Source organism: Papaver somniferum, chromosome 5 (assembly GCF_003573695.1).
Source record: "Papaver somniferum cultivar HN1 chromosome 5, ASM357369v1, whole genome shotgun sequence".
Taxonomy (NCBI): Eukaryota; Viridiplantae; Streptophyta; class Magnoliopsida; order Ranunculales; family Papaveraceae; genus Papaver; species Papaver somniferum.
The window spans coordinates 211,007,375-211,026,435 of NC_039362.1; the positions used below are offsets into that span (position 1 = coordinate 211,007,375).

Below are 19,061 nucleotides of genomic sequence, written 5' to 3' on the forward strand. Positions count from 1 at the left end.
TTACAACAGAAAATACTTCGAATCTTGAAAAATTAGGTGATTATTTCACTTCGCCCATTAAAGAAAAATCCTTGCAATCTCGACTCAAAATGGAGATAAAGATAAGATCAAGTGGAGGCATCATTCTTCAGGAGCATTTTCAGTGAAAACTATTTATAATTTTCTTATCAATTAGGAACAAGAAAATGACATTATGGATTAATTTGGAATTTAGTTCAGAAAGCTTTACCAACTTCAAATAGACTAGCAGCACATATGACCAACATCTCTGCAGACTTTCAAATGTGTAACTCTCAAGTACAAAAAAACGAAAAACATCATATTTTCAGATTTTGACCCTTTGTGAGAGCCATTTGATTTGATTTATCTTTAATCCATATTAACAACCCACCTTTCATAGACGCAATAAGTAACTGGGTCAAAAACTGGATAGAGGATCCGAATACTGCTCAAATATCAGATAAAATTGCTACCATACTATGGTTTATTTGGAAGCACAGATGATCAGCCGTTTTCGAAAGAAATAATCTAAACCCGACAATGCTGATAGAGCAGATAAACAATATTTTTATACTAAGCATCTTCAATTACTATCCCGAGAAATCTTTTATCTAGAAATGGAGTTTTATGAACTCCAAATTGGGCGTCCTTAAAAATGGATTGGATAATATTTATAGATGTTGCTTTCAAGAAATAAGACATATCAATAGGATTCACATTTATCTTATTTTCAATAGATCAAGAGGAATTCATGCATATCGAAGTGGGATCAGATAAAGCAATGACATCAGCTCCTACAGAAGCAAAAACAATGTTAAAAGCTACTTTTTGGTTAAGAGATTATATTCTATCTAGTGTTTCATTTGTCACAGATTGCAATTGCTGATTTCATTAACAATAAGTGTAAGGAAATATCTTGGGAAGCTGAAAACACAATTAATAAAGTTGAGGTGGTTCCGGGTGCACTTTCACAAGCTAAGGTGAGATACATTAGCAGAAAATACAATTCGGCGGCGGATACTGTTATCCAAGGAAGCAAGAATCAAGAGTCTTCAACATTTATCTTTGCACATTAGGGGGAAAAAAAATCAGTAAATCAAGTATATTGTCTAATACTTTTGATAAAGATGACGTTGTAAATCTTTTGTACTATTACTTGATTTATGATATATAACCTTTTTATCAAAAAAAAAAATAAAAAAAAATATTTGTGTTATATGTGATACCATATGCATCGCATATAAAATGTGCCACATATAATATAACATAAATCTTTATTGGATATTGTATAATAGCTTTAGAGAATATATATATTATAACAAAACGACAGATTTGTTACCAAACCCAAAATGTTAGCTTGTTATCAAGCCCAAAATGATAGCTTATTGTGTCAAAAATAAAATTCCTTGAAATGAACAAATTGATGCAAGAAACATAACTTTTACGCATTTGTTTTTATTTGTACATTCTAATTTATATCATCAGTGTTATTTTTTACCTATGATGGAATAAAATATATTTTTTTCTTGGAGTATCCACCCTAGAGCTCTTTAAAGTTTGGTACGGCTCTGAAAAATGACTTGGACCATCTTGTCTCATTTGTTTTTGTGTGTGTTATTTAGGTAAGATTATCGTACCTTTGTTTCGTTTCCTTTCTTTTTCGTTGAAGTCGGGTCTTAGTTTACAAGGCTGATTATGGGGGTACCTATTTCGTTGGTTGTGATTGATGTTTTTTCAGATATTTCTTATCCAATTACATGTAAGTAGAAAGTATGACTGGAACATATACGGCATGAATCACGTGTCTTATTCCTGCAGTAAGCGCAAGTTATGGCCCGTTCCAGAAGAGACACTTCGAGGCATTGCTTTGAGGAGTGTTTTCCCCCATTTAATTTGGCTAGTAATCCAGGCCGATTTGAGCCAGAGTAATCGCGTGTTTCTCAACTACAACTTGGATAATGTTTATGGCTTCAGCAAAACCTGTCGCATATGCTTTGTGCAGTCTACTAGGTGGCCTTGTCATAGCCGCAAGACTTTGCTTTCTTATTGGGGATGGCCGTGAACGTTAAAGCCTTCTACAAAGGTTCTTTAACAAACTGTTCCACTCAAATGTTTACATTTTTATGAAGATACTTTTGAGGGTGTACGAAGATACTTTTGCAGGGTTGTTGTACAAGGTCGAGCAGTACGAGTGACGAGTGTAGTAGACCGTAGATATAGATATGGAGAGAATTTTAATTTATAACAGTGATGATATTGGTAGAGCACATTTTCAAAGAAATCTCAGTTCAAGAATCTCTGCCGAGAAAAAAAACAACATTCTTGAACTATGTATTATTACTCACAGTTTTTGTCTCGTATTGTAAAAATCTGTTGGGTGAGGAAATGGCTGATGCATAGGAGTTTAGTGATGTAGGGTAGTTCTCTGCAACTCCATGTTATTGGATTAGGATTTCATAAGAATCACTCCAACACCCCTGTTATTCGAATGATGATTGAAAGTCATTGATTTGTTGTTTTCAGATGTTTGGAGAAACTTTTATTATGAAAATAGGCATGGTAGAAATCTCTCCCCAAGATGTGATATTTTGGGAGACTTAAAATTTTTGGGAACATTTGTTTTTTGAGAGTACGACCAATTTTTTTTCTTCTTTTTTGTTTGAGTTGATAATCAAGTAACGGGTCATTTGTGCAGTAAACCAGTGGCGAGATAGCATAGCAAATAAATTGTGGAATAAAGAGAATAAAAACATAGGCCTAAGACAACATTGGGATTTATTTTGGTGTTCATGATACTTTTACTAAGATTATAACGTGCATAATAAAGTAACTGATAGACTTTTGAATTTTTGATTTGATATTATACGTGTTTTTGTCTTTAAAAATCATAAGACTCTTTACAATTCTCATTTTTTTGGTCCCTATAAGTCACAAAGACTCCTCAAAAATTTCATATTTTTGTCTCTATAAGTCACAAAGACTCTCTAATATACTCTTAAATAATTGTTAGAAATCTCTATATTTTCATAAAATCTCCGGGAGTCACTCAAATAAAAAAAATCTATGAAAGTCTGTAGAAATCTCATTTGACCACCCCTGTAAAATATGAACGACATCAAATCAATCTATGGTGAGATTTGATGCAGAATTTTAAAGGTTGGATTTATGGGTCTAAGGGATTTGCTGAAATTATGTTTTCCTCGGTACGTTTGGTTGCTCAAATCTCCTGAAATCATGTTTCCTATGGGAATCACTTTTCCACCAAATCCTCGATACGAGTCCGATCCCCCTCCCTAAGATTTATGGACCCACTTTTTAATCCTAAAATTCCATACATATAATTTTAATGTTCGGAGGGTAACGTCAAACATGACATTGACTTTAAGAAAAAATAAATTCTATAAATCATAGGTAGTTTAACAGAGTTATCAAACAGGGGAAAAATTTAAGTCATGGAATTCTTAATCCCATGGGATTATAAATTTCTGGTAATTGTGAGTTCCGCAACCAAACTCACCACACCAGTTAATTTGAACTAGTATTTCGGTTGTGGATATGGCCTCCAAGTAATTTATTTAGGCCCAACAAGAACCCGAAACTATTCGACCCGGTTGAAAGTGTTTGTTTTTCAAAGTTCCACCATTAACCTAACGGCGTATATTACTCTGTGAAAAGAAATTTTTACAGACAAAACAAAACCCTAAGTCTCTCTCTCTCTCGCTCGGAGTGTCTGTGGATTTCCATTTTGTAGAAGGAAGAGATGGGTGGGCAGAGGGAAGTAACGACATCATTAGATGCAGTTCGTGATAAGAATTTGATGCAACTAAAAAAGATGAATACTGCTCTTTTCCCTGTTCGTTATAATGATAAATACTATGCTGATGCTCTTGCTTCTGGTGAATTTACTAAGCTAGGTAAATACATACATACCCCCCTTTCTCTTCAATTACTCAAATAAGGGTTCTGTAAGCTGGATTTGACTAGATGCAGTATTTGTGTTTTTAGTTTTTTTTTTTTTCTCAAATTTTAGGTATTGACTGGTACAATGTTGTTTATTTGTTATATTAAAAAATGGGTTTTACCAAAGTTTTGTTAATTTTGCATGAATGAATTAGAAGATAAGTTTGTTGGCAAATGGAGGAATGGATTGGAAGTTGGGGTTTAGTAGAATTAGTTGAAGTGTTTAATGTAATGTTTGGAAATTTTCGATGCGATTATGAGCATGTCAGTTGTGTGTAGAGTTGTTGGTATGTATTGAAGTTATTTTTGTGGACTGTATACAATCTCCTATGATATAGAATAGCAAGAATGTGCTCATTTCATTGTCGAAAAGTAAATAAATTCTCAGTGAATGTGGACTGTACTTCGGTTCAATTTCTTTAGACTGAGAGTATTGAGGTAGTTAAAGAGAGAACTTGATCACTCTTAATTGCTGTATGGATGATTTTGTCTTGAAGCTTTATCTGGGGTATGAATTGTTGCTCATTTTGTTTTTATTTGGAAAATGGGGGGATTCTTGAATATTAGTGCTGAACTTGGTTCAGAATACTAATATCCTGTCTTTAACTGTCTTGGTTAGACACATATGATTATCACCTTGCCGATATGAAATTTCTGCGTCAAGTTGTCATAATCACACATTCTGTTAGCTTAGAGTATTATTTATTCCTTTCTTTGTTTAGCTAATTTAAAACACTTGTTCTCATCATGTGTTGTTTGATAAGCTGAGAGCTTTTGCTTGTATTTGGACTCTTTACATAAGCAAGAGCTTTTAAGTTTTTTGCATTTTTTTTACTTTTTTGTCCACTTGTTTCTTAAAAGTCAAATTATCAGTCTTAAAGCTCCTTAAATACTGTACCTTGATGAGTATGAGCTTATGCCCACGGATTATAAAAACTTTGTTTGAACTATGTTGTGAAATTAGCAGGGGCAACTCCAGATGGTCCTATTTTTTGTGTTCGTTTTTGAGGTGTTCCCTTGCAAGGAGAACACTAGTTCATCATCCCAGATATTTTTTTTCCGATAGAGCTATAAGCTAGTTTTTGGTTAGACCAAGGCCTAGATATAACTTCGATTTGGAACATATCTTTTTTTTGTACTGAAGATTTCTTTGTAAGTGCTCTTTTAGTGTTTGTTATATCAAATATCTTTGTTAATATAATTGTTATACTCTTCTCCTTCATTATCAGTGTTGTTAGTGTTTTATCATTCCAGATTTTTAAACTGTAGTGCCTTATAGTAAAGTTTCTTTTTTCAGCTTACTACAGCGACATCTGTGTTGGTTCAATTGCCTGTCGCATCGAGAAGAAGGAAGCTAGAGTTGACCGTGTTTACATCATGACACTGGGTGTCTTGGCTCCCTACCGTGGGATAGGGATTGGTACGTACATGACTTATCTTTTCTCTTCATTTACATTTGCGCATAGGCTTGTTCGAGCACTTTGAACTCCTTTATGAAGTTATTCCCTCCACTTAAATTCATAGGTTTGTGATTCATATAGAATTCATTGGGATGCTTAAATTCCAAAGGGAAGTAAAAATAATCTCAAGCACATTTAGTAATTTTGCAGATATGATATTGGAAATAATTGTTAACTGGATCCATCACTGTTAGCCGTTGGTTACGTGTTTAAATATGATACATTGATATCACAGCAGACTGGAATTCTTTTACTTTTTTCCTGTTTCTGCTACAATTTCATTCCATTTAGTGGGTAGTGAACGTTTGGGTGTCTAACAACTCAAATGACTAAGTTGACAAGACAAGCTTCTACAACCAATCATATGACCATAAATTCATGTCAGCTTAAACGTGTTCCTGTATGGTTTTGCAGGTACCAAGCTATTGAACCATGTTATCGATCTAAGCTCCAAGACAAACGTCGCTGAGGTTTACTTGCATGTCCAGACAAACAACGACGATGCTCTCAATTTTTATAAGAAGTTTGGGTTTGAAGTCACTGAGACCATCGAAAACTACTACATGAATATTACCCCACCAGACTGTTATGTGCTTACCAAGTTCATCACCCAGTCTCAACCTCCGAAGTGATACTCCGTCCATTAATATATGTATCATTGTTTGCATCCAAGTGACAACTACCTTGAAATGAACCTGATAGCAGTTGGGTTTTTTGAGTGCTGTAGAGAGAGAGCGTTTAGGTTTATAATTTGTTACACTCATTTTTTGATATCATGGGTTTTGTCCTTGATGTTTAGCCTTTTTATGTTTATGTAGGACATCCTTCCAATCAAATATCCTGAAGTGCATCATTGTGTTTAATAACTCAGTCCTTGATTAAAGTTTGCAAAGCCTCCATAAAAATCCTAAGATTGTACAAAGTCTCCTGTTTAACCGGCTGCAAACGGGACCTTTTTATTTTATCTAGTCGGTTGATCACTTTCCCTCGTAAGTTTTGGCCTTTTGGATAATGTTTGTAAGCTTTGCAAGATGTGCTTAGAGGCTGGTGGTTGTAAAGATGACTTTATGGTGAGACAGTTGCCACAGTTTAGCTAGCATCTCCATATGAATGAGACAGTTGCCACAGTTTCTGAGACATAGGCCTGCCTCTGTGGCCAATACAGATAAAAGCAACAGCTGTTGTGTCTCAGGGCAATCGAAATTATAGGCTGGGTAATGAAATTAGTGCAAACAGCAGTGTAAAAATGAAAACACAAATAAAAAAGAAAAAAAAAAGTCCAATGGTAAGATAAACTGGAATGCCGAGCAAAAGACTTTTTATAAGAGCCTTGTCAATAAAGCAGACGCCATAAAATGCATAAAAACCCCAAGGAAACGAAAATCTGACATCCTTGCTTCACTGTACATAATCCACACCATTTAATTAAAGTCTACATTTGGTTATACCAAGCTTGAACATGTTAGAACTCGGGATGTATATTATTATACATAGTGATAATTAATGGATGCTGATGAACAACTCGCCATCTGTCCTCGTAACTAATGTCGTTGAGTATTCTCTGTCCGGCCTAGCAAATATTCAAAAAACAAAATGAGAAAATCACTTCACAACTGAAGTATTTCATACTGGAATAGTAAACAATGGTTTGAGCAACTATAAGCGCTTACCCTATTCAGCATTATGAGACTGGTCGTGCTCGATAAAGCGCAAAGCTTGATCCTTGGAGATCACATTTACAAAACTGACTCTATTTTTATGCGTCACCCCATATATCTTGTCTGCAACTTTCACAAGCTCTATTCTGAAAGTAGTGGTTATAAACTGGGTATTTGCCATGTCTGCCAGGCGACGTACCATATCTATGAAACACATTGGTCAAGGAACCAAAGGACCAAGGGTAACATAATTATAACGCTAACACACTTCAGAACAACAATCATGTTTTTGGATATAAATAGAATGCATGAATAAGTCAAATATGGGATTTACCTTGTATGAATGACCATCATAAGATTTAAAACATGAGGCATATGACTCGGATATTAAACATGTTTTTATTACTCTACTTGGGTACCACAAAGACTTGCTAAAACACGTCACTGTACTGTAAGAAGATGATACATCTATATATTTTTTCACTAACCATAGGTTCTAAAGTTTATGTGCTTGCAACATTTTTTCTGATCATAAGGATGTCTAAACCTTCTATACCATGTCATCCTTCAACCTCCTGAACCAAGAAAAGTTCTACTTTCTGTTATTCTTTAAAGCAACCTATACAATGCGCATTGACAGCACACCTCTTTTTGCGGAACAACTTCCCTGGGAAAACCTCATGGGAAGTTAACCACATGGCATTCAAGTTGCAAGGCAGTATAGCTTTACCAATCCCCCAAGGTTCACAGTCGTGCAATATAGATAAGATAAACAAACAAGGAGATAAAAATGAGGGCAAGTGGCTAAAACTATATTTTGGATACTTCCGACAGCAGTTCTGTACTGTGGATCTAGTGCGGCATCAATCTCGTCAAAAAGATAGAATGGAGCAGGATCACATCTCTGTATGGCGAAGATCAGAGTCAAGGCCACTACAGTTTTTTGACCACCAGAGAGCTGCTTCATGGACTGCGTCTCCCCTTGACCAGTGAAAGAAACCTGAATAACATAGACACAAATCCACGAAATGAAAATCCTGACGCAAACTGATTGAGAACCATAGTCAATTAGTGATGAAAAGGTGGCTGGCTGCCCTGTGTTTTAAACCTTGGTAACTTTCCACAGACATGAAGTACTAAACCCCTTTCTTTCAAAAGATATAAATGATTCTAATTCTTGATAAATACCTTGACTTTGACGCCAATGTATTTCTCAACCCTCCCTTCAGCATCTGCCTCACGAGGCCCTTCCTCATCATGATCATCATCTCCATGACCAGCATCCTGTACAGAAGAGAAAACCAAATGTATCTTATATACTAACAGGGAAAACGGTGTGCTTGGAGGGACAAATTTTACATGTAACAAAAACACACAAAAAAGAACCCAGAATGTTCAATCAAGTCACATTCTAAATGTCCCAAGTCGCATTCAAAGTCATTCTAGTAAAAACTAAAAATAAAATAATACCTTTTTCTTCATCATAACCAAAAATCCATGGCCACCAGGCACGAGTTCAGAGAATACTTCCCGGAAATGCCGAGCTACACCTTTGAATGTACGTTCAATTGATTCGTCCTTTCGATGATCCAAAACTTGGATTAGCTCCTTGATTTTCTGCACATGTATTAGAGTCAATTAGTCATCGAAATCATGGGTCCAACCTTAACATCACAAGTAACTAGTTCAGATATACTTCAAGAAAAAGAAAAAAAACTAGTTTAGATAAATGAGTTAAGTAGTACATCATCGCCTGCATCCAGTTCAGCTTGCCTCTGCTGGAGTTCTTCTCTTTGCTCCGTGAAGTTGACATACTGATCCAGTGCCTTCTTATTCACATGGCTAAACTGCTGTAATTCCTCATTGCACTTGTGAAGCATTTTGTGCAACTCTTTGATGTTCTTGCGCCTGTTTGTCGCATAATAAAATAGATAACTTGTTTAGCAGAAAATAACCCAGAGGCACCAGAATAAAATGCAAACACACCAAGATAAAGACATGAAACAAATAACAAGCTGAATATGAACTACAGCATGTAAACTGACGAAACTCTAGTAAAAAATAAATTAATGTAAGATATAATAATAACAACAAAAGAAAAAGAAATGCAGTAGAAATTTTGAGAAAGCATTACTTTTCAAAGGCGTCCGAGGGCAAAGAACCCAAATCTCTAATTTTCTTCATGCAATCCTCCTGTTTTGCTAAAAGAGTATTCCTTTTACTTAGTAGTTGATCAAGAGCTTTCGCCTCCTCCTGAAGCGTACGCTCGTACTTGTCCTCTAGAGCCTACAGAAAGCACATAACCATGTTAATGTATATCATAAACTGACAGACGCAACTCATTATAAGAAACGCCAAAATGCACACTTACTTTTAACTTATTTCTCTCATCCTTGATATCTTTCATTTGCTTCGTGTGTTCATCAACTTTCTTAGAAACTCCTGCGCAGCATCATACTTTCACTTATATAATGTAGGAATCGAGATATAACTCTTTGACAAAATATTTAAGGCACGTGAATCTCACTGTTCAGCCTTTGTGTTGCATCATCAACATATTCTTTGGCTTCAATACGATCGTGTCTCTTCTGTTCGACTTCCCCAAGCAATGTATCAGCGTCGGCGGACGATCTTATGGCCAACAACTCTTGTTGCCGCCTTACAAGATTTGTTGATAGATTGGTTTCAAGCTCTCCTTTTCTTGTTTCCGTCTATGAAAAGGAAGATATATTTAACATCCATGACCAATATCCAGAAGTATTAACCTCAAATCTACATGATACCAGATATGATTACACTACACCGACCTCTATCCGGTTCGTTTTGCAAGCAATGAGCTTTTCTTTCAGTTCAGTAATCTCAGGGTTCAACCGTGATAGGAGTTCTCTTTCATCTGGTAACAAGTGATCAACAAGATCTGTTCCCATCTCATGCTCTTTCGCAGTTATACTAGATTGGAGCTGGTCAATTTGGGTACGGGAATTTGCAAGCAACTTTTCCTACAGATACAAAAAAAATAAAGGCAGTTATATCACTAATAGTAAAACTTGCTATCAACGCTTAATTACGCAATTATGTACACAAGGTTCCCTTGATACCTTCTTTTGAAGTGCCTTAGACATTGATTCCCTTTGCTTCTTAGCATTAACAATATCCTGCCTGATTTGCTCCAGCTCTGACTTGTTATGGGACTGCTCGGCATCATATTTCTGCTGTTCACTGACAAGTTTCGTTATCTCCTGGTCTATCTGTGAGGAAAGCTAAGTAAAAGTGTAGTTGTTTACATTAATTTTTAAGCAAATTTATGGTGTCTTGTTATAACTTGAAAAGACAAAACTATCACCCCGCAGAACTGTAACCAAAGATACCAAAGGTGCAGTACGAGACTCATATAAGGAAAATATTAAAATAAAAAATCCAAAACAATTTCATCAGGATATCTTCAAGTTCGCTTCTAAGTTTGTTCAACTCCTCTTGTTTGCTGGTGACAGCCTTAGTGTTTTGCTTAACAGCATCCATATACTTCAGCTTTGAACGCCTATGATCGTAGAATCCCCCTGTCATGGCACCTTTCTTGCTTACTTGGTCCCCTGGTAAGTGAGAAATGTAGTTAAATTTCAGATTACATGCACACTGCTTGCTGAAGGATGTTATTTTAGAGTTATTTCCAGACCTTCCAGCGTTATGCAGTCCAAACCATCCACCTTAGCAACTGTAGTGGCAACATCCAAGTTTCTGCAAATCACCGTTCTACCAAATACCTAGGAAAGAAGAATTAATGTTTAATAACAAGATAAGAAGTCCAACATATGTTAAGATAAATATATGCAAGTAGAATTAAGAAAAAAAAGAACACGCATAAAGGAGTGCAACAGTAACTAGGAACTCGACTAAGCGTTTTAAGAGGCAGCAAATTTTGGAGGTAGAACTCAACCTGTTGAAATGCTGGACTATGATGCGGAGAGAATTTAAGTTTTTTCAACAGCGGTACAACATCACCATTGTTCGGATACTTTACGTGTGGGGGCTTCACTCTGTTCAATGGAATGAAAGTGATACGCCCACCTTTTTCTGAATTGAGGTACCTAATTATTCTGGTGGATATTTCATCTGTTTCAACAACTACATGGAACAAGCTGGTGATGCAAAGAAAGACTTGTCTTAGTCAAACACTCACCGCAAGAAACAAAAAAAAAACTGGGAATGACAACATAAAGAACTCCATTTCTACTTTTTCTTTGAAAAGAAACAAAAAAACACAGATAAGGGACAATCTAAACCTGTTTCCAGCAGTTACTTCAACAGCAGTGAAAAACTTGTCTTCACAATCCAGCAACTCTATAATTGGACCGAACACTCCTCGAATATTGTGATCTCTACAAAGCCTTCTGACAGAATTCAATCCCCTTCTAATATCCTGAAACATAAAATTGGCACATTAATGTCTAAACTAACATTACAAGTATATAACATGATAACGTGAATACTGAGTGATCTTCGTCTTGATGACTAACTTTATTGAAGGAAACACATGTAAGAATCAAGGAGAGAATATCCAAGATCTACAAACAGATAATTAAGAGTTGCTTGCAAGGGCGGCCTCAACATGTATGACTCGGATAGTAACACCAAATACTAATTTAAGAGTACCCCAATACTTAATGGACAACTTGAGGAAACCTCAAGCAAACACAATTTTATTCAGGTAAGCAAATGCTTAATTATACTTCCTCATCCATAAAACTTGCAGAGAGGCAAAAATACAAAGTACTCAAGCAATTACTCACACCAGGAGTAGCATGATCAAGGCTCTTTTCAGCTTTTTGAACTTCTGACTTTAGCTTATCAATTTCTGAAGAAAGTTCACTTTCCCTCTCCCACAATGACCTGAAACAACAATAGATGACTAGTTATAGAGGACTAATTTCCGATAATATATTAAATGAAAAAGACGTAGTTTACAAAACATACTTTCTTTTGTCTTGTAATTCATCCCTCTGTTTCTTTAAACTGCGAAAGCCGTCCTGATACTTTGGAATGCATGATTCCAGCTTCTTATACTCCGTTTCACGTTCCTCAATGTATGCAGCTTGATTTTGCAATCCAGAATTAAGACCTTGAATTTCATTTTGAAGTTTTTTCTCCTGCAAAATGAAGTGGTAAAATTCAGTTACTACCTTATAGGCCCGAGATAAATATATTGAAATGAAAACAAATGAAAATTACAGAACAAACTTCAGAAAACGCCCAACTTCAGGCAAACAAGATGAAGAAGTTAAATCCACAAGTTTACTTGACAAAACCAGTTACCACCTTTTCTACATTTATTATTGGATTAAGTTGCTATCTTCTTGAAGTTCATATGACCTGCTCGAACCAAAATATCATATGTTCATACTTCATAGTAAGCAATTACCTGTTCCAAATTAGAGGAAAGAACTCGTTTAAGATCATCAACTTCCTTTTGAAGCCATTTGTCTCGAGCAACCTTGTTAGCGAACTGAGTTGCACGGCCTTGCTTTTGATACAGAATGCTAAGCTGCTTTTCCCTATCCATTATCCTACATGTTCCAAAAGACAGTATAAGAGAAATTCCGGTAAAAATTTACTTTAGATACATTTTTACTTCTTTTGCCTCTCTCTACTTTTCTATTTAGCACAAAGTATTCGTACGAGAAGATCATCTACTATCTTGATTAGCAGCAAGTAACATCTGCTCAAGTTGGGAATGTCATATTAGTTTTCCGGGATACCTTTAAGTCCCATGTGAAAGAAAAAAAAAATTTATAGCGTGCATCATCTACTCAAGACTACGGGGATACAAACTAAAAGGTGGATCCAATTGTGCAATTACTGAACTTTAAGGCATATCTAAATTGGGTGGTACACATAGTTTAGCTACAGATATCCAAGAAACAAACCCTTTCGTTAATTCTTCTTCCTTCGCCATCTGATCATTGTATGAACATCGAATTGTTTCCAGCTCATTTTTGGATTCCTGAATTTTCCTTTCAAGACCATCAAGCTCCGCAGCAGCTTCCTCCTAAAAGGACGCAAAAAATTGCAACGTCAACTGATACAGTTAACCTCCTGAATCACCCTTGTTTAAAAAACTAAGATGTTAACATACTTTAAGGTAATGAAGGTTACCTTCTCTCTCTTACTCCCAGAAATTCTCTCTTCTAAATCTCTGACATCAAGATCGACCTGGGCATGCTTCCTCATTGCCTCCGTCCGCTGTTTCTCTATAACTTCTTTCTCTTTGCTCAAAACTAGAATATTTTTGTGGAGGTCTTTAGCTTCCTTCTCTAATTTCTTCGCATTTTCATGGGCATCTAGCACATCATTATACATCTTGGCTGATGTTTCTGAAACTTTATTGCGAGCCTCTTCTACCTGACAATGATAAAAACAAGATCAAAGACTCAGCCAAGTGATGGAATATCAGCATGTAAGCAGCCAATAAGATCTGTTATAATTAAACTAATATACTCTCAGGAGATAGCCATCTGTGAACTTATGTTTGGAATATTTCCTACAGCAAGCAATGTCAGTTACTGGTACTAACCATATTAGAGACAAGTTACTGTGCAAGTTTGTCTAGGAAATTAGAAAGTAAGAATCCTACATTAACAAAAACAAAATAAAGACTAACCCCCTCCAATTTTTGTCTAGCTTCTTGGAGTTCTTTGTCGTAAATGGTATATTCCAAAGATCTCCGCTGCTTGTCAAGCTGCTGATATTTTTTCAGTTCCTCTTTCTCTTCATCTAGCTCTCTAAGTCTCTCATCCAAATACTGAACAACTTGAATTATCTGCTTCCTCTTATTACCTAATCAACACAGGAAAATTTGAATGAAGTTCATGGTACTATAGGGCAACAAGTAGTTCAACGAATATATGAACATATTACCAGTATCTTGCATAATTTTCAAACTCTCGCGGCGTCTCTCTTCATAGACTCGGGTGCCCCCAATTTCCTTTAGTAGATCCAGTCGCTCAGAGTCTTTCATCAATGTCAACTTTCCTATCTGTGACCAGAAAGATGAATTAAAGCACAAAACAAAACAAAACAAAACAAAACAAAACAAGATATCCTGTCTTCGAGATGCACAGGAATTACGCTCGCGTACCTTTCCTTGCTGAACAACATAGTAAGGATTGGAACGAGAGAAACCAGCACTTTCGAGTAAATTCATAACTTCAGTTTTTCTGCAAATTGATAACATCGCGTTTTCCTTAAAACCTCACCGGAAACAGAAGCAACGACAGATAATAACGAAATAAAACATTAAGAACAAGGAAAATTTACGTGATATGTTTTTTATCCAAATAATACTCATCCTTCTTCAGACCAATAGTTCTCCTCAAACGCACTTCTTGCTTATCAACCTGGAGAAGAACCAACGAACCATAGTAAACAATTTGAGCATATCACTTTCATTAATACAGTTTGGCAACTATATCACACACACCCACATGTAAAAACAGACATCATATCTACGTTTGTGTACAGTAAGCAATAACTTTGGTAATATCAATCAATGTTGTTGAATATCTGGTGCAAAGTTTCGTGGTCTTCCGTATGACATATCATTAAAATCCATAATATAATAAGTTTGGATAGCTTTTTGGTGTTGTTCATCAACGGTTGAGACTAGCTCTCCCTATTTTCCAAGGAAACATCTGACGCATGAGTTTATGAAGCCCCTTAAAATCATTGAAATAAAGCTAATTCTTAGCAATGGGGGACACTTCGACATTGTCACAAGTGTCATTTGGCAAGGTACACCTAGATAATATATAATACAACATAAGTTGATCAGCTTATAATCTAGAATTTTTCTAAAAAATAGGACACAAGGCACTGAAACTTCGGGTATAATACGGTAATAGTATAATACCATAATCTTGTAGCAAATGTGTTATGCGATTGCCATCAACAGCTGGAATAAACTAACAGCTTCCACTGTAACTACCCAAAGAATGCCTAAACAAGAATTATTGAACGGCGAACAACCAGAGTTGAAATTTTGGATTTTTTGTCAGTGTCACCCGTGCAGGACAGCACTAAATATACCTAACTCCCACATATTATATTTCTTATTTTTGAGCGGCTTGAGAAACATGCTGCAATGTGAATAGCGCAATTTGTACAGAAATGTAGGAGTATTACACTAATTTAGTGTGTACATTCTAGCAAGGATCCCGACTAATGTAATGAAGCACAAGAATAATGCTGGCTAAGATTAAATCAGAGTCATCAACACACAGATTATGCAGCGTATCTGCCCTCTCTACCTTTCCAGAAATGGCAAAATTTGTTCACGTCCTCAAATAACATAGCATTATCAAACCAGTCAAGAAAACTTTGAATACTTCTATGGAGACTATTTTCTCATGCTCGGAAATCTACTTTAGTAGTTGTAGTAATGAAGAGAAAAACCATCATAGAGTAAAATGGTAATGAAGCATTCTAGTTTAGTGAACTGTTCACTTCAATATTGATATGCATGGGTCTAGAGATAATCACTTTTTGCACGTAAACGAGGTAAGCTACTATGACATACAACTCGTTGAATTACCCTCTAAGTTCTTCTATAAAACATCTCCAACGCCAACTAGAATGAAAAATACCAATTGCATGTTACAGACAAATATAGAACCACTGAGATGGTAAAAAACTTACAGGCATGCGATTATCAGAATTATCAAACACTATCTCCACAAAGGCAGATAATACTTGGTGTCCTGCACCTTCCTGTGTAATTTAAGAGAATTCAGTAACGAAAGAAAACACCAAATAAACTCAAACATTTGAATCTAGATGAAAAATATTGGAAACATACATGGAGAAGGGCGTGTCTATCCTCATTCCGCAAGTTCTGGAAGAGATCGCTCAGTACAAATCGAATCGCTAAAAATTGGAACCATCCAATCACATGTCAATAATAGCAAAAACAATCTATACAGCCAATACCAAGTAACTACATATTCAGAAGTACTTACCATGAAAGAAATTAGTTTTTCCAGATCCATTAGCACCAACTACAGACATGTTAAAAGAAAAAAAAACGTCAGTTGAAAAGCGAACACTATTACTCTGAGTTTTTCTTTTCAGCTAAATAGCGCATCCAAACTAAATTTCATGTTATAAGTAAAAGAATGAAAGCCATTACCAACACAATTAACTTTAGGACTGAATTCTTCAGTTTCAATCTGTTCTCTGTAACTCTTAAACCCTTGAATAATAATCTGATTCACCACCAACCAAACAAACAAAAAAATGTCACCAAAAAAAAAAAAAAAAGATGACAATAACACTATAATCCCAAGAGCCTGCTTGGATTTCCCACTCTCATAATTCCATGTAAAAGCATAAAGGTAACCCACCCAAATAAACCCCCTAATTTTTATTTCATAATAACATAAAAATTCTACCTGCTTTATATACATTTCTTCGAACTAATCCCAGATAACTTATTCAATTTCAGTACCTGTAAGAATTCAGAAATAGACGGAGTTAGTAAACCAAGATCTGGTTTCGTTATCTACAAAACCTAATAGTTTCTGATCTTAGGGTTTCAAAATTGTAGGGTTTTTTTTTGTAGCGGGCGTCAAATTGAAGTAAACAACAGGTTCTCAACTAGGTTTTCATGAGTATAATGACTAATTGGAAGAAGAAAATTACAGAAACCCTAAGTAGACAGTCTGTAGATGAAGAATTTGGAGAAACAAAAACCAGATGTAGAAAAAAAGAGCGGGAAAAAAGTTAGAGAAGTTGAGATAGTTACTTACTTAGGAGATCATCCGGAAAGTGGATTCAGAGAGGGGGGAGATGGGAAATAGCTTGCCGGAAGTTTACAGAGGAAGTTCTGTTATTTGAGCGCCAAAAATTGGACTCCACTCGGGTATTAAAGTGAGTCAAGACTGTGAAATAGATGTACAGAAGATCGGGATAGTACCAACCTAAGGCCTTGTTTGGTAAACGATATCACACTTTGGACCTTAGTGTTTGTATTATGATATATATACCTTGTTGAAGTAATTTTTCGCCCTCTAGAAACAAAAAAAAAGTAAGAATTCTGATAGAAAATCAAAATTCTAAAATGATTTCTACAGGTAGAAAACTTAATTTATTAAGAAGCGAATATTATTGTCTTCTAATTATTGGCTTCAAACATCCTCAGATTTATTTTTGTTTTTGGAAATCAAACATTTTCTTAATAAGTTTAAAAGCTCAACTTTAAGTATTTTTGTGGAGCGATAATGGATAAGGAACTACTACAAACACAACATGCTCTTTTTTTGTCTAAAATATTTTTATTTTGTCGGTTTTTCCTTTTGACTTCCCTCAGGTTTGCAGCATTGTTATTTACCACTATAGAATCTACTTTGAATCTACCTTGAATCTTTTTGGCATACATCCCACGTCTTCTAGTCGTTATTTTATCAGAATGACTAAGCATTGGGAGGTAAATAATAGTTGAAAAACAATTTTAATTGGTTAAGTGAGAACGGGTGTTAGCAATAGTGATTTCAGACATTGCAAAGTAATATCTCAAGTCTGAAATAACTTCTTCAAAAACTTCGATCAGGCTCTTAGTAAAAGGAGAAAATCAAACTTAATGGAAGTGCAGCATTTCTAAGAAAAGAAGCAACAAAATCTGGTCTAAAAGATCTTTTAAGTAGATTCAATGTAGATTCTAAAAGATTAAGATCAACTTATGAAGGATGGTATACAAAAATAAAGAAATCTCAAGGTGGGAGAAGACACGGTGCATGTTGCCTAAAAGATTTTTTAGGTAATTACGTTTGTGTGAGCTGGTGTAAAATGGCGTGTCATCTCAATTATGGTTTACCAAGAATGTTAATCGTCAAGTTGAATTCATCTGGAAGAGGTGACGTGAATTCTTTGTTTATCCAAACAAAGAAACTTTAACTTGGGTGGAGGATTGGTAAAACAGGTATGTGGAAATTTATTTCACAAGTGATTTATATATATCATAAATTGTATATAGATCAGGTGGAGATTCAAATTGGTGAATCTCGGAAACAACGAACAGAGAATTTCATGATGAACAACGGAAGCCCAAGGAAATAAAGTCTCCATTACAGTTGGAGAAGTTTGCAGCGGAAAGAAATTTGATGGGTGTTCATGTGAAAGGGGGAAACTCCGAGTACGAAAGGCGTACGGCGTAGTTAAGAAGATTGATAGTTAAGGGTTATGCACAAGGAATGTATTGCTTTCAAAGATTCTCTCCGGTGGTAAGAATACATTAATCCATACCTTGTTGACTATGGTGGAGGTCTGTGGTTGTGCACAAGCCGAAGACAACTTCTTAAATGGTACTCAGTTATGGAGTAAGAAAATTGCAGCTCAAAGGTGTGTTGTCGCAAAAATGAAAGTATGTATCAAGGTATCAGAACTATCGAATAGGCGATTATTCACAGTATGATGAGCTTTAAAAGGAGTAATACTTGAGAGAAGATGATCGCAGATCATGCCTCAAGGTTAGATGGACAAGGTGAGATGGACTCCAGTAAAGCAAGACTCATGGTAAAGATGGGCTCAAGATTTTTTTGCACAATGATAAGGATCCACGGATTGCAAATTTGGTTTGGTGCGTGATAGTAGTCAGGCTCAATATATTTTGATACATTCAAGAGGGTTTTGTTTCTCGGAAACTAACATTGTTAGGTTAATATAAACTAACAGGTGGTGATTCTTCTATACTGGTTTACATGTTTATTGCTGCAAAGAGCAGGGAGTATTGAGAAATTGAAGTCTTAATTGTGTATGAAGAATCTGAGTTATCTAAATGGTACAATAGAATGGCTTGGTGTACCAGCGGAGTGGTACAAAGAACCGCTACAAGTTTGTGGGCATGTAAATATCGATGATGTTGGTGATCTGCAAAACAGATATGTTCTTTACAGTGGCTTGTCGTCCAATAAGCTAGAGGTCGTCTTTACAATCAGTT

At 35.6% G+C, this 19,061-nt stretch overlaps 2 protein-coding genes across 3 annotated transcripts; one reads left to right on the top strand and one right to left on the bottom strand.

Annotated features, from left to right (window-relative positions):
* The first annotated feature begins 3,660 nt into the window (after positions 1 to 3,660).
* On the top strand, positions 3,661 to 6,283 carry LOC113278543 (N-alpha-acetyltransferase 50-like). The gene is made up of 3 exons (XM_026527357.1): positions 3,661 to 3,914; positions 5,258 to 5,380; positions 5,835 to 6,283. Exons 1-3 carry the CDS (start codon positions 3,761 to 3,763, stop codon positions 6,050 to 6,052), a joined length of 495 nt encoding a protein of 164 aa, XP_026383142.1. The 5' UTR covers positions 3,661 to 3,760; the 3' UTR covers positions 6,053 to 6,283.
* Positions 6,284 to 6,706: 423 nt separating this feature from the next.
* LOC113284525 (structural maintenance of chromosomes protein 3-like) lies at positions 6,707 to 17,021 on the bottom strand. 2 transcript variants are annotated; one of them, XM_026534014.1, is made up of 30 exons: positions 16,876 to 17,021; positions 16,519 to 16,574; positions 16,257 to 16,332; positions 16,087 to 16,125; positions 15,927 to 15,994; positions 15,767 to 15,838; positions 14,390 to 14,469; positions 14,211 to 14,289; positions 13,991 to 14,108; positions 13,734 to 13,909; positions 13,229 to 13,474; positions 13,000 to 13,121; positions 12,495 to 12,639; positions 12,050 to 12,222; positions 11,866 to 11,965; positions 11,359 to 11,495; positions 11,013 to 11,214; positions 10,752 to 10,839; positions 10,519 to 10,668; positions 10,177 to 10,328; positions 9,886 to 10,077; positions 9,606 to 9,789; positions 9,450 to 9,520; positions 9,213 to 9,364; positions 8,824 to 8,986; positions 8,549 to 8,695; positions 8,267 to 8,362; positions 7,904 to 8,078; positions 7,089 to 7,282; positions 6,707 to 6,993 (listed from the first exon to the last, which is right to left on the bottom strand). In XM_026534014.1, exons 2-29 carry the CDS (start codon positions 16,531 to 16,533, stop codon positions 7,092 to 7,094), a joined length of 3,609 nt encoding a protein of 1,202 aa, XP_026389799.1. In that variant the 5' UTR covers positions 16,534 to 16,574; positions 16,876 to 17,021; the 3' UTR covers positions 6,707 to 6,993; positions 7,089 to 7,091. The 2 variants fall into 2 exon arrangements, with proteins under 2 accessions (XP_026389799.1, XP_026389798.1); XM_026534013.1 differs by having other exon boundaries at positions 6,707 to 6,990; positions 7,091 to 7,282; positions 16,876 to 17,020.
* Positions 17,022 to 19,061: the final 2,040 nt, after the last annotated feature.